This window comes from Lates calcarifer, unplaced genomic scaffold, assembly GCF_001640805.2.
Source record: "Lates calcarifer isolate ASB-BC8 unplaced genomic scaffold, TLL_Latcal_v3 _unitig_1821_quiver_3876, whole genome shotgun sequence".
Lineage (NCBI taxonomy): Eukaryota > Metazoa > Chordata > Actinopteri > Centropomidae > Lates > Lates calcarifer.
In genome coordinates, this window is record NW_026115777.1 from 1435 (window position 1) to 13867 (window position 12433).

Below are 12433 nucleotides of genomic sequence, written 5' to 3' on the forward strand. Positions count from 1 at the left end.
CCTGGTGACTCTGATCACAGATTTCTCTGATAGGACCTTCTATATAGAGGAGCAGATTAGACAGTCAGCAGGTTGTGAAAAGTATTTCCTGTCTGGGAGTTCGTACCTACAGTCCAGAACTTTATTTTCCATTGTGTTGAGGGGTGTCATGACTTTAAATGAAAAGTAGGAAACTGTGTTTGTTATGTCACTTCTTCGACATCGGTTTTCATTGGGAGCAACAGACCCAAAAGACGACAAGGATAGATATTAGTATTGGTACAGCCCTGTTAGCTGTTAGCTGTTAGCCCTGTTAGCTGTTAGCTCTGCTAGGACTTGGTGTGGACAGTCAAACATCCTCTCTGGGATGAAACCTTTTCAGCTGATTGTAAAGATTTGTTGTGTTTCCATTTTAGTGACCGGCGACATGTTTTTTCAGACCGTCTTCATCCAGGTCTGTTTTGGAGTCAGTTTTAGTTTTACAGCAGACTTTTGTTTCCTGACTTTAGCCTCTCAGGTGAACAGGTGGTTGGCTAGCTAGCATCGCATTTCCTCGTGTCGACATCCCAAAATCTTCTCTCTTTTCTGCATCACAATATTTTCAGTAAACATAACTGTTCTGTATCTGTCTTCACCATTTATCAACTCCGACATGAAGAAACTCCACAGCCACCTAGTGTTCTGGTGGTGTAACTGCACAGCGACACAGACACAAGCACCAGTAGAAATGCTTACAACAAAGTCGATCGTACGCAGAAGTTTAAACCAAGCAAGACAAGAGAAAGAAGCTGAAACAAAAACTCAGGGTCACCGAACGCAACTCAAATCAAAGTCCTCTGTCGGCCAATCAGATTCCTCCTGTTAGATGTAACTTAAACTCTGTATTATGAGGAAGATGCATCATTCATGACATTTCCTTTCATCTCCATTCATCTATCTGGGTTTTAAATTGTTGGTCAGGACAAAACAAGACACCTGAACACATCACCCTGTGCTCTTCGTTGTTGTGTTGGATGTTTATCAGTTGTGTTATGATACAAACAGATAAACTTGTCACCTGTACCTGAAACACCTGAATCCCAGGCTGAACGGAGGATGAAAATATTTGTATATAAAATATTAGTTGTGTTATTGTCTTGCAGTTCTGATATATTAGTTTATATCCCTGGTTATTTGTCTGGTAGCTGGGTGTTCTGAGGAGATATTTTCGCTCGGTCAGGACCTTGAACGCATCTCTGACCTGAGTCAGGACTGCATCACCTGCTCAGGTGAACCAGCCTCAGCACCTGCAGGAGACAAACCGCCGCAGAGTTCTGACTCACGGCTCAGATCTACAGTCACACCCGGTGTAAACCCCCGGTGCTGGAGGCTGAGGGTTCAGGGTGGAGACAGCTCCGTCAGCCCGGTGTGTATCCCCGTTAGATAACGGCGCTGTGCCCGGTGTGTGTGTGTGCTCCCTCACCCAGCATAGAGAAGATGAAGTCCTTGGCCGTGTGGATCTCCAGAGCCCGCTGGTCGTCGTACTCCCGCTGGTCGTGCTTGCTGAACTCCTGGATGAGCCGGTTCAGGTCCTCCATGCGGGCCGCCGACCTGAAGTCGAGCTCGGGGCCCGACGCCGCCGCCACCGTGCGGCAGCCTCCCCGCGGCCATGGTGGGGCTGTTCCCGAGGCTGCCCGCCGAGCCAGCCCGACCGGAGAGAGCAGGGGCCGCCATCTTTCCTCCGCGGTCACACTCTGGTTCTCTGCTGCTGGTTCCTACGGCCGCTGATCTGTACCGAGCCGAGCCGAGCCGAGCCGAGCCAGACCAGACCAAACACAACCACCGGAAACAACCACTCCACTTCCGCTGCTCGCCGCCTTCAGAATAAAGTGCGCAGCCAAACAAAATATGTGATTGTTTTTTTATTTATTTTATGACATTTACCGGTAACAGGACATCAGCTGAGCTCCACAAACAAAATGTGGAATTTGTCGATTAAAAAACAAAGAATTCAGTTTAAATGAAAATACTGTCCGATAATAAATGAATATGAATGATAAACAGTTACTGAGGTTTAAATTGAGCAATTCCAACATAACGAACTGAAGTGAAACAAATTCTTCCAGTCTCCTAACATTTTTATAAACTGAGTTGTATAATTATATCCCTGACTGTATGGGATATATGTTTAATTCTTCGTGTGTAAAACTACTACGTCTACTAATAAAGTTAATGATAATACGAAATAATAATAATAATATTTTCTCATTTGACAGTGAAATGTTTACTGTACTTTGATTTTTTTTATTTTGAAAGTCTTCAGCGGAAGTGTAGGTGTGTGTGTTTTTGACGCTAACGTCACCGCTGTCTGTTGTTTTGTTTTTTCCAGGTGTGCAGTGTCGCTCTCTGTCCTCCAGGGGTCGCTCTGCCCCCGGAGCTCAGCCCCGTGTTGACCCGGTAATGAACGACCTGCCGGGGTGGACGGGTCGGGGTCACCGGGCTCCAACATGGCGTGGAGGAGCTGCTCCGTCCTGCTCAGACTGACCGGAGAAGATGTTTTACGGAGCTCCGTGAGGGCCGGCAGGTCAGTGAGCACAGCCGGAGAGAGGCAGCCTGTTCCGGCTGACAGACAGACGCAGCCCTGCTGCTCGGAGTTAGCTTTGTTAGCATCAAGGACAGTTTGTTTAGCTGGTATTAGCTAGCTAACATTAGCCTGGCAGCTAACAGAGCTAACTGATCTCTGTTTGGGGTTTTTAATGTTTTAACTTGTTCCAGATTCGATGTGTGCGCGTTTATTGATCATTTATTGATCAGTTAATCATAGAAGTATTTATTAATTTGTTCAGTTTTTAGCTGTCACAGTGTTAGATCTGGATTTGTCTCAGTTTCAGTTACAGATTCATATTAATTCAAATTAATATTTCACGTTTGTGTTGTTTCCTGTTGTTATATCTTCACTGTGTTATGACCCATAAACGCTGATATTTAAGAAAGAAGCTGCAGTGGTGAAACAAACATTTTATTTATTAACCATCATTTATTAACAGGTCGATTCAATCAGTAGAAAATCAGCATTAAAATTAATATTTTTGTGTTGTTAATAAAAGTTTGACTGAGATGAAACTGTGTGTAAAGAGTCTTTAGTTTGTCTGGGATGATGTGGTCCAGATTTAACCAGGTAAAATACATCCAGACCTGGTTCAGTGTGGTCTGGATGTGGGAGGAAAAGTAGTAAAATCAACCTTTATTGTTTTGATAAATAAGTTGAAAGTTAGTTTTAAACAGTGTAAAAATCGAATCAGCTTCAGATAACTCCAGAATATTTAAACCTCTTTAAATATTTGTTTTATTGGATCAATCTGCTGTAAAATCTACATTTTCTTCCCTAAAACAACATTTGTCACCAGTGGATCATCGTCTGTGTCACACATCTCCAGCTGCAGTAAATAAACAAGTAAATAAAAGGGATTAAATGGACTTGGATGTTTGAGAAGTTAAAACTAATAAACTAATCAATAATATTTCTGTGGATCAGTTGATCATCGATGTTTCCAGCTCGTCGTCTGTGGTTGAAGTTCTCTGTCTGTCCACCAGGTGGCCTCACAGCCTCCAGCACAGATGTGGCTTCAGAAAAGCTGCCAGAAAACCAGAACCCAGGAAAGGTGGAGGAGGACCTGCCCCCCCCACACACAGAGTCCTCCGAGGTCCCGGTCCAACGCCGGACCTCACCCTCCTCCCCCTCCCCCTCCACCCACAGGGCCCAGCAGGCTCCGCCCAGCCCCCCCCGCGCCTTCAGTCGCCTCTTCAGACCGCTGGTGTTCACTGTGGGGGTAGGTGATGTTTACCCCAGTGGTGATGTCATCAGGTGAGGTGTGACGTCACGGCAGGTGTTAACTCCATGTCAGTTTACAGGCTGCTCCTTCGGCTCGGCGGCCATCTGGCAGTACGAGTCCGTCAAGTCCCAGGTGAGGAACTTCTTCAACGACATCAGAGCCGACTGGATGGAGAAGATGCACCCGCCCAAACGAGGAGACGTCCGCAGACAGGTGAGCGGTCCCATTACCCATGATCCTCCTCTCCTGCAGCAGGAACAAACACCAAACTGTTTCTAACTCTTGATATCTGCGTCAGTCTCCTCCCCCTTCTGGCCGTGAGAGGAACAACACAAACACTGTCGACTTGAGCTCATGACGCCATCGATCGCTTTCTGTTTTAGTCTGCAATCCTTCCTCTGAACACCGAGTTCCTCTTTTATCTTCTGAACTTTTTAATTGATGATCGATTGTTAATTGATACGTCATTAACGGGGTCATGTAGCGTGTCTTGAAGCAATAGAAGACAGGAAGCACATTGTGATTGGGTAGTTGCCACCATGTTGTTGTTCACACAGAACCAAAATATAAGACAGGTGCTATAGCTAGTACCAGCTAGCATTAGGCTAACGTTAGCCGTTCCCTCGTTCAACAGGATGAAGTAAATATTGGGGAACGTGAGCTCTTGAAAATCAGGTGACTGGTTTGTTGTGTTCGTTGTTGTGTGTCCAATTGTCTCTATTTACTCTAAATAACATCCTGTGAACCTTCAAAATAAAAGTCATTCAGAGCTGAATTTGTTTTATGAATTTCTACGTTAAACAAAACAAATGATAAAACAAAGTGTACATGTGCAGAGGAGGGAGAAATAAGACACAACATGAACAGGTCAGAAATAAAACAGGTGTGTACATTAAAAATATGAAATAAGAGAATAATGACACTATTTGACTGTAGATGTGAAGTGTTTTTATTCAAGGCTCTGATTGGCTGTTTGTCTTTCAGCTCAACCAATGGTGGAGCAGCCTGAGCGAGGGTCAGAGGACGATCACAGGTGAGACGACACACGATCAACCTCGCAGTGAAAACACGTCGTGTCCTTCAAAATAAAAGCTTTGTTTTTAAACAGTATGCCCTCCTTTTTTCCCAGGGATCATTGCTGCTAACGCCGTAGTGTTCTGCTGTTGGAGGATACCGTCTCTGCAGCGCACCATGCTCAGATACTTCACCTCCAACCCGACCTCCAGTGAGTGTCTGCCTCTAACACCAACCTGTGACCGCCCTGTCTGTTTCTCATGTTTGTTTGTTTGTTGTTTATTTGTTTGTTTGTTTGTTTATTCCTCCTGCAGAGACTCTCTGCTCTCCAATGCTTCTCTCCACCTTCAGCCACTTCTCTTTCTTCCACATGGCCGCCAACATGTACGTCCTCTGGAGCTTCTCCACCAGCGCCGTCTCCATGCTGGGCAGAGAGCAGTTCCTGGCCGTCTACCTGTCTGCAGGTGCTGTTCACCTGGAAACACCAGACTGTAACAGACCAGACCCGCTCTGAAAGCACCAGTCACTGATGTTGTTCTCTGTCTGTCCAGGTGTCATCTCTACGTTCGTCAGTTATGTGAGTAAGATGGTCACAGGGAGGTTCGGTCCGTCTCTGGGAGCGGTAAGCAAAAAATATCTCTGCTCTTTAATGGAATTAAAAACAACTTAAAGGAAAACTTTATTTTCCCTTTTTTTCCTTTGCTATATGTCAGTACCAGACTCCATTGAGAAAATTAAGAATTTTACCAAGCAGAAGCTGGAAGGAGTTTACTTGTTTGTTTGTGTTACTGTGTGGTACTTGTACTTCAGTAAAGTATCTGATTACATCTTCCACACTGAAAGTCACACAGTAACACAGACACACTAACAGATGGAGGCAGTGGTATTCCAGCAGCTCCTGTGTTCTGCTCAGTAAAATTCTTGTTTTTGTCAATGGAGTTTGGTATTGATTTTTAGCGATGTTTGGGGTTAAACAGACACACAGGGAAACAAGGCCCAGGTCAATAATCAGTTGTAGTAGAATCAAGTTATTGATCTGTGTGAGTGTGTGTTTTCAGTCTGGAGCCATCATGACCATCTTGGCCGCCGTTTGCACCAAAATGCCCGACGCCAAAACTGGCCATCATCTTCCTCCCTATGTTCACCTTCACCGCCGCCAACGGTAAGACTCCTCCTCCCTTCGCCTCACCCTCCCTCCCCTCTCTCTAACTCCACAAAACCTGATCCTCCGTCTTTGTCTCTCCGCAGGCGCTGAAGGCCATCATCGCCAATGGATACGGCCGGTCTGGTTCTGGGCTGGACGTTTTTCGACCCACTCGGCCGCTCATTTAGGAGGAGCCATGTTTGGAATGTGAGTCCCAAACATTAAAACTCAACATCTCCTCCTCCTCCATGTTTTCGTGTTCATCTGCTGTAAATTTTCACAATAAAAGCCCTCTAATAGTTCCTCTGCTCTGTCCTGCAGCTGGTACGTCCTGTTCGGTCACGAGTTGATCTGGAAGAACCGAGAACCTTTCGTCAAACTGGTGGCACGACTGGAGGACTCGAGGAGGACCAGGAGAGGAGGAGACCGAGGAGGATCCATGTAAGACTGGGACTGACGGAGGGTCGGGATAAAACCATGTAAAGATGTATAAATGTACAGAGAACAGGACGACAGCAGGTGGGACGGTTCAGGTGGACTCACCTGGATTTAAAATAATGACTCATGTCTGTATTTATAAAAAACTGATCCAGATTTTTGTCTTTTCTGCTCACATGTTGTCTCTGTGTAGAGAAGTCATCACAGCTGGGACTGAAAGTGATTATTTAATGATTATTTGGCTAATTAAAGAGATGATAAGTCAACGGTAGATCCCAGAGTCCAAACAAACCCCAAAGAGTTTATAAAGAAAAACCAGAGAACAGGTCATCCTCGCTCTGGAATTTTAATCTTAAGAATCGATTGTTGTTGTTTCTTGTTGTTATTGATTTGATTAATCAGTGATTGAAAACCCTAATGAGACGTGCACATTTTCTACAGTAGAGCTCAGAGTTTGTAGAGCTGTGTGCAGAGAAACATGTAAAATAAGATTTAAATAAAACAGTGTATCTGATTCAGAATAATTTTTCTGTTTTGACATGAAGCTGCTGACTGATGGTTATAAAGGAGGTTGATCTGCGCTGTCAGAGGAATATATTTACGTTGTACCACATTGATAAGTACAGATGAACAGGCTAGCTAGCTTACATTAGCATATCAGATTTACTGGCTAGCTAGCTTACATTTAGCATATCCTATTTAGCGGCTAGCTAACGACTGTATAAAGACATGTAGATGTACTTTTTGCTGGTTAAACTTTAACTAAGCTGTAAAATAACATCCACAGAGGTGATTAAAATGGTGTCATGAAGGCAAGAACAATCACTGTCATTACAAAACCAACAGCAACACAGGACCAGCCTGTGTCAGAAGAAGCTGAGGTTCAGTTCAGTTTTCATAAAGTTAGATTTAAAATTTGTGAAACATGACATCAGTTTGATAAACAGAAACTCTGAAGGTTAAAGTCCACAAACTGTCACACCAGACAAACACTGATGTTAATGTGTGTGACTCAGACTGAACCTGATGATCACACATTCAGTGTTTTTAATTATACTGTGTCTTTTAGACTTAATGTAACAGAGAAAACATTAAAGTCAAAGACTGAATCAGAATATAAGTCTGTATCTGCTGTATTAATCAGATCCTTTGGTCTCCTCCACAGTAAACTAATCAAAGTCAAACTGCTGCATTCAAAGTTGTACCTATAATAAAAAGTCAAATTATATCAGGTCAAGTCAGTTTTATTTAAACAGTCTTACAGTGTGAACAGAATATTAAACCTTTTATATTTAAACATCTGATTCAGAAAAACTGGTAAGTATTTATTATGAAAAACACCAGCTGTTAGTTTGTTAGTTTGAGCAGAATATTTATAGAAACATAAAATCACAGATACCTTCTGTTTTAATAAACACATGGAAAATAAGATGCAGTCATGTTCTGCAGAAGATTAATAAAAACAGTCCTCAACCCAAAGATATTTCATTTACTGTCGTATGTAACAAAGAAAAGCAGAAAATCCTCTGTGATTCATCAGTTATCAAAACAGATTTTAATGATCTGTCAATCGACTGATTAATTAACTAATCAGTGCAGCTCTGATACAGTCAGTCACTTCATGAGCTCTGAGCATGTGTTTCTGTGTAAGAGCTTTAATATTTTCTCTGCAGGAAACTGTCAGATCAATTTAGTTAAATTATAAAAAACAGAAACACTCCTGAACTGGAGATGAACCTGAGGCCAAATACTGATAAATATAAAAAGATAAACACATCACAAACAAACTGTCTTCATACAGGTCCTTTAAATTTCTTATTAACTTCTTTATTGTAACTACACTGGACGTTTTCCTGGACGCGTCAACATAAAAACATTTTCTCCAGATTGTTTTAAACTGGTTAAAAGTAAAAAAGGTTTATTTTGTGTAACGAGGCTGAAACCAGCTCATAACAAACAGAGCTGCAGGTGAAACTGTGATTCCAGAATGTCAACACTCATGTGTGTTCAGCGCTGGTTCGGCCTTTCCCAGAGTTCATCGACCCTGAACAGACCTCACAGGACCAGGTCAGGTTCACACTGAGACTGTTCCACATCACAGAAACCAGCAGGACCAACGGCAGGAGACCAGGACCGACTCCAGAGACCGAAAACCCAGGACAAAACCTCATCCAGCTCCTGATCTGAGCTGACGGTAAGACCTCATGAATGTGTTCTAACGAATCTCTAAAGGACGGAAACTAAAAGGCTTCGTTTGAACGTTTGGTGATGAAACACAGACGTTAGAACTTCAAATGTTTCTCAGTCTGAACTTTAGACTTTAGTTCATCAGTGAAAATCCAGAACTGGTCTTTACAAATATGTTCAGGATTTAAATTGTTTGGTTTTAGGAGGTAGTTTTAAATTAAGGGCTGTGGAGGTCAGCAGGGTCAGATGGGATGGAACCTAAAGATTTACTGTAACTGATTAAACATGACTGAAACCACCACCAGGACCAGGATTTGACTGGTCCTTAGCAGCGTTTTATAAACCTAATTCACTTTGTATGTAAAGCCGTGTTACAGGATAAAGCAAAGAGAAAGTTTTCTTATTGTAAACAAAACAATAACCGTAACGCAAAATCCAGTCTCCTCTCCTCCACCACAATGGAAGTCTCAGAAGTCCTGTAAGGACCAGAGTTTATCTGCTGTAGGTTTTTATTTTTCCTATCGTCTTGAACAACTTAAATAACTAGAATTAATCCGCCACTGAAAGTAGTCCACAACTAATGCACTATTCCTTCCTGTTTGATAAAAACTACAATGACCAGCTTTAGAAAACTACTGAACCTGTTTTTAAAAATGAAACTTTATCTATGTGAGGTGTTGGAAAGATTTACATCTTCATTGTTGCTTTAAGATTTGTTGACAAACAAGAAAAATGTTGAAGAAAACCAGACTTAACCTTAAACCAGGACAGCCTAGAAGGACCTGTAGTCCTCCACCTCTGTGTCAGGGAAAGTCTCATGTGAAACCACAACCACTTTATAAAATGTTAATATGTAAAAAGAAGAAGAAATATAAAGGACTGAGAATCGAACCCTAAGGAACTCCACAAGTGATTACTGACACTGTCAGTGCGAGGGTCTTGGTCCTCTGTGTCTGCTGGATGTAGGAGTGGACAGCTGGTTGCTAACATGTTACCCACAGCTACTTCAGAAGATCAGTGTGGTTGGTGCTGTTGATAATCCTCCAGGTGTTTCCAGGTGTGACAGACATAAAGCAGCATGGCGGTGGGCCTGCAGATTGTGGGTCTGGTTCTGGGCGTGGTGTCCTGGTGTCTGCAGTCCAGCTGTACGGTCCTCTCAGGTGTGGAAGATGAGGAGTCAGGTGGAGTCTCTCACCAGCAGCCAGTGGCAGTTTGAAGGTCTGTGGATGAGCTGCGCTGCCACCTCGCTCGGGTCGGTCCAGTGCAGCAGGTTCAAGACGGTGCTGGGACTCCCGGTGAGGACGCCGACACATCAACACTCTGTCGTTCTGGGTTTTTGTTTGTTTCTTTTTTTTACATCTGCAGCCTTTAAAACGATGTGTTCTTCCTCCCAGCTCACCTTCAGACCTGCAGGGCTCTGATGATCCTGTCCCTGTTGGTCGGTTTCGCCGCCATCATCGTCTCTGTGCTCGGACTGAAGTGCACCAAGATCGGCAGGACCTCGGAGCACGCCAAAGACCAGATCGCCCTGAGCGGAGGAATCCTGTTCATCCCTGTCTGGTTTGTGGCTCTGGGACTGTAGTGGGTTTACAGAGAGACCTCTACACCTGTACCTGTCTACTCTTTAGAAGTCCAGATGTGCTGCTCAGGGCCTCGGTTCATCAAACCTTAGTCACTGTCTCTGCCTTTTCTTCTGTGGATTTTAACTTTAAACTTGTTCCTCAGTGTTTTGTGGAAGAGATTCCTCCTCAGCAGAGTCAGCCAGCAGCGTTAGTTTCAGGTCAGGACGTAAATATAATGTCAGAATCTGAATCAGAATCAGAAATACTTTATTTATCCCTTGCAGGAAAATTGTGCAATATAAAAATATATAGAGAATATAGAAATATCCCCCTGAAAACTAAAAGAAAACTAAAAGACGTCTAGTTGCTTTCAACTTTAGCACATAAGACTACCATGACCTGGTGACTGAGAACCTACACGTAGCTGTCGCTACGTAGCTAATATTAGCATCAGCAGCCATTTGCTGAAGGAAACATCAGACTTCATTCCTTTATTCACCAACAAGCTGTCTCCAGAGATGGGAACAACACCAACGTTTGCTTCTAGTTCCATCACCTCTTTTACTACAGTTAGCATGCTAACCAGCTAGCCCCGCTAGTCTCATTACTTCCGATAGCGACTCACTGCAGTGTAATAATTGTATTTACAGTTGTGGGTGTAAGTGATTGGTGAGTTTGTTTCAACCATTATAAGGCGTCAGTGTTGCTGTTGTGAGTTTCTGTCCGTTCAGTGTGAGTTCTCTCTCTCAGGTCTCTTCACTCTGATCGCCGTGTCGTGGTACGCCGCCAGAGTCATCCACGACTTCTACGACCCGCTGCGTGGAGCAGTCCAGGGTCTGTTCACACCTTTACACTGCTGCTGTCAGTGATGATGATGGTGATGATGTGATGGTGGTGATGATGGTGATGGTGATGATGATGATGGTGATGATGGTGATGATGATGATGATGGTGGTGATTGATGGTGATGATGATGATGGTGATGGTGATGATGATGATGATGATGGTGATGATGATGGTGATGATGTGATGGTGATGTGGTGAGATGGTGAGGTGATGATGATGATGGTAATGATGGTGATGATGATGATGATGGTGGGTGAGGGATGATGGTGGATGGGATGGATGATGGTGATGGGTGATGAGTGATTGATGGTGATGATGGTGATGATTGATGATGGTGATGGATGGTGATGATGATGATGATGGTGGTGATGATGGTGATGATGATGATGATGGTGATTGATAGTGATGAATGGTGATGGTATTGATGATGGTGATGGTGATGATGATGATGGTGATGATGGATGATGAGTGATGGTGTGATGGTGATGATGATGATGATGGTGATGATGATGATGGGTGATGGTGATGATGATGTGTGATGATGATGGTGATGATGGTGCGATGATGGTGGTGATGCTGATGGTGACTGATGATGATGATGCGACGACACTGTGCTGGTGCTGCAGGTTCGAGCTGGGTACTGGTCTGTATCTGGGCTGGGCGGGGGTCTGGCCTTACTGGGAGGATCTATGCTCTGCTGCTCCTGCAGGAAGTCCTCCTCCTCCTCCTCCTCCCCTGCTCGGTAAACCCACTGCACCACACAGGAACACTGACTTGTGTAGTGCTGGGCTCTGTCCACAGGGGGCGCCATCAGACACAGAAACAGATTTAAAACCTGTAACCTCTCGTCTCCTCCTGCAGCCAGTTTTCATACAACTTCACCACCACGAGCCGAGGACAGAGCATCTACAGAGCAGCTCCGGCCCCGACAGCAGCTTCTCCAAAGCTTACGTCTAAAACTGCTTCCTGTCTGAAACTGTTTCAAGAAGCCTCTGAGTTTCTTCTTTCTGGAAATGAAACCAACGTGAGATGAGTTTTTTATTGTGAAGGAAACTGATCCTTTGATTTCAACCTGATCCTTTTGTATTAGTGACGTCTCTGAATATCAGGATGAGGATTATTATGAACTGTTGTAAATAAAACCTTTCCTCATCTTTTTTTTTATTTTCAGATCTTTGATTTGAAAGTTTCTCTGGTTCAGAAAGTTGAGATTAAAGCCTGATTATAATCTTTATGATTCACACTCTGCTGCTTTGGTGAGAGAAGTGAATGATCCAGAGTTTGTAGAAACCTGATTCAAAATAGATGAACTTAAATTTAGCCAAAACCAGTAAATAAATACAGAAAAAAATAGCAGAAAAAATCTAGTAAAATATGGAATAAATGTGGATAAATACACATAATAAAGAAAAACAAATGAACGAATCTTTCTATTCATAATGAACATTTAT

The 12433-nt window shown here is 43.4% G+C and overlaps 2 protein-coding genes and 1 long non-coding RNA gene across 3 annotated transcripts; all 3 read left to right on the forward strand.

Annotated features, from left to right (window-relative positions):
- Positions 1–2410: 2410 nt before the first annotated feature.
- LOC108890889 (presenilins-associated rhomboid-like protein, mitochondrial) lies at positions 2411–8574 on the forward strand. Its single transcript, XM_051067603.1, is given in 14 exon segments — positions 2411–2542; positions 3553–3616; positions 3618–3788; positions 3864–4004; positions 4776–4824; positions 4921–5016; positions 5120–5269; positions 5357–5427; positions 5864–5917; positions 5919–5967; positions 6054–6156; positions 6271–6390; positions 6581–6606; positions 8399–8574. Coding segments are annotated over 14 exon segments (1347 nt in total). The 5' UTR covers positions 2411–2465.
- LOC108890887 (claudin-19-like) lies at positions 8245–10330 on the forward strand. Its single transcript, XM_051067604.1, has 3 exons — positions 8245–8581; positions 9632–9869; positions 9968–10330. The coding sequence occupies exons 2-3, from the start codon at positions 9744–9746 to the stop codon at positions 10154–10156; spliced, it is 315 nt and encodes a 104-aa protein (XP_050923561.1). The 5' UTR covers positions 8245–8581; positions 9632–9743; the 3' UTR covers positions 10157–10330.
- Positions 10331–11611: 1281 nt separating this feature from the next.
- On the forward strand, positions 11612–12216 carry LOC108890888 (uncharacterized). Its single transcript, XR_001962210.2, has 2 exons — positions 11612–11724; positions 11844–12216. It is a non-coding gene; the product is annotated as an uncharacterized LOC108890888 (long non-coding RNA).
- The last annotated feature ends 217 nt before the right edge of the window (positions 12217–12433 follow it).

Excerpts from the sequence above, each read along its gene's own strand:
- LOC108890887 (XM_051067604.1), top strand. The coding sequence starts at position 9,744 with ATGAGGAGTCAGGTGGAGTCTCTCACCAGCAGCCAGTGGCAGTTTGAA. Across the intron at positions 9,870-9,967 it reads AGACGGTGCTGGGACTCCCG|GCTCACCTTCAGACCTGCAG; the intron begins GTGAGGACGCCG and ends TTCTTCCTCCCA.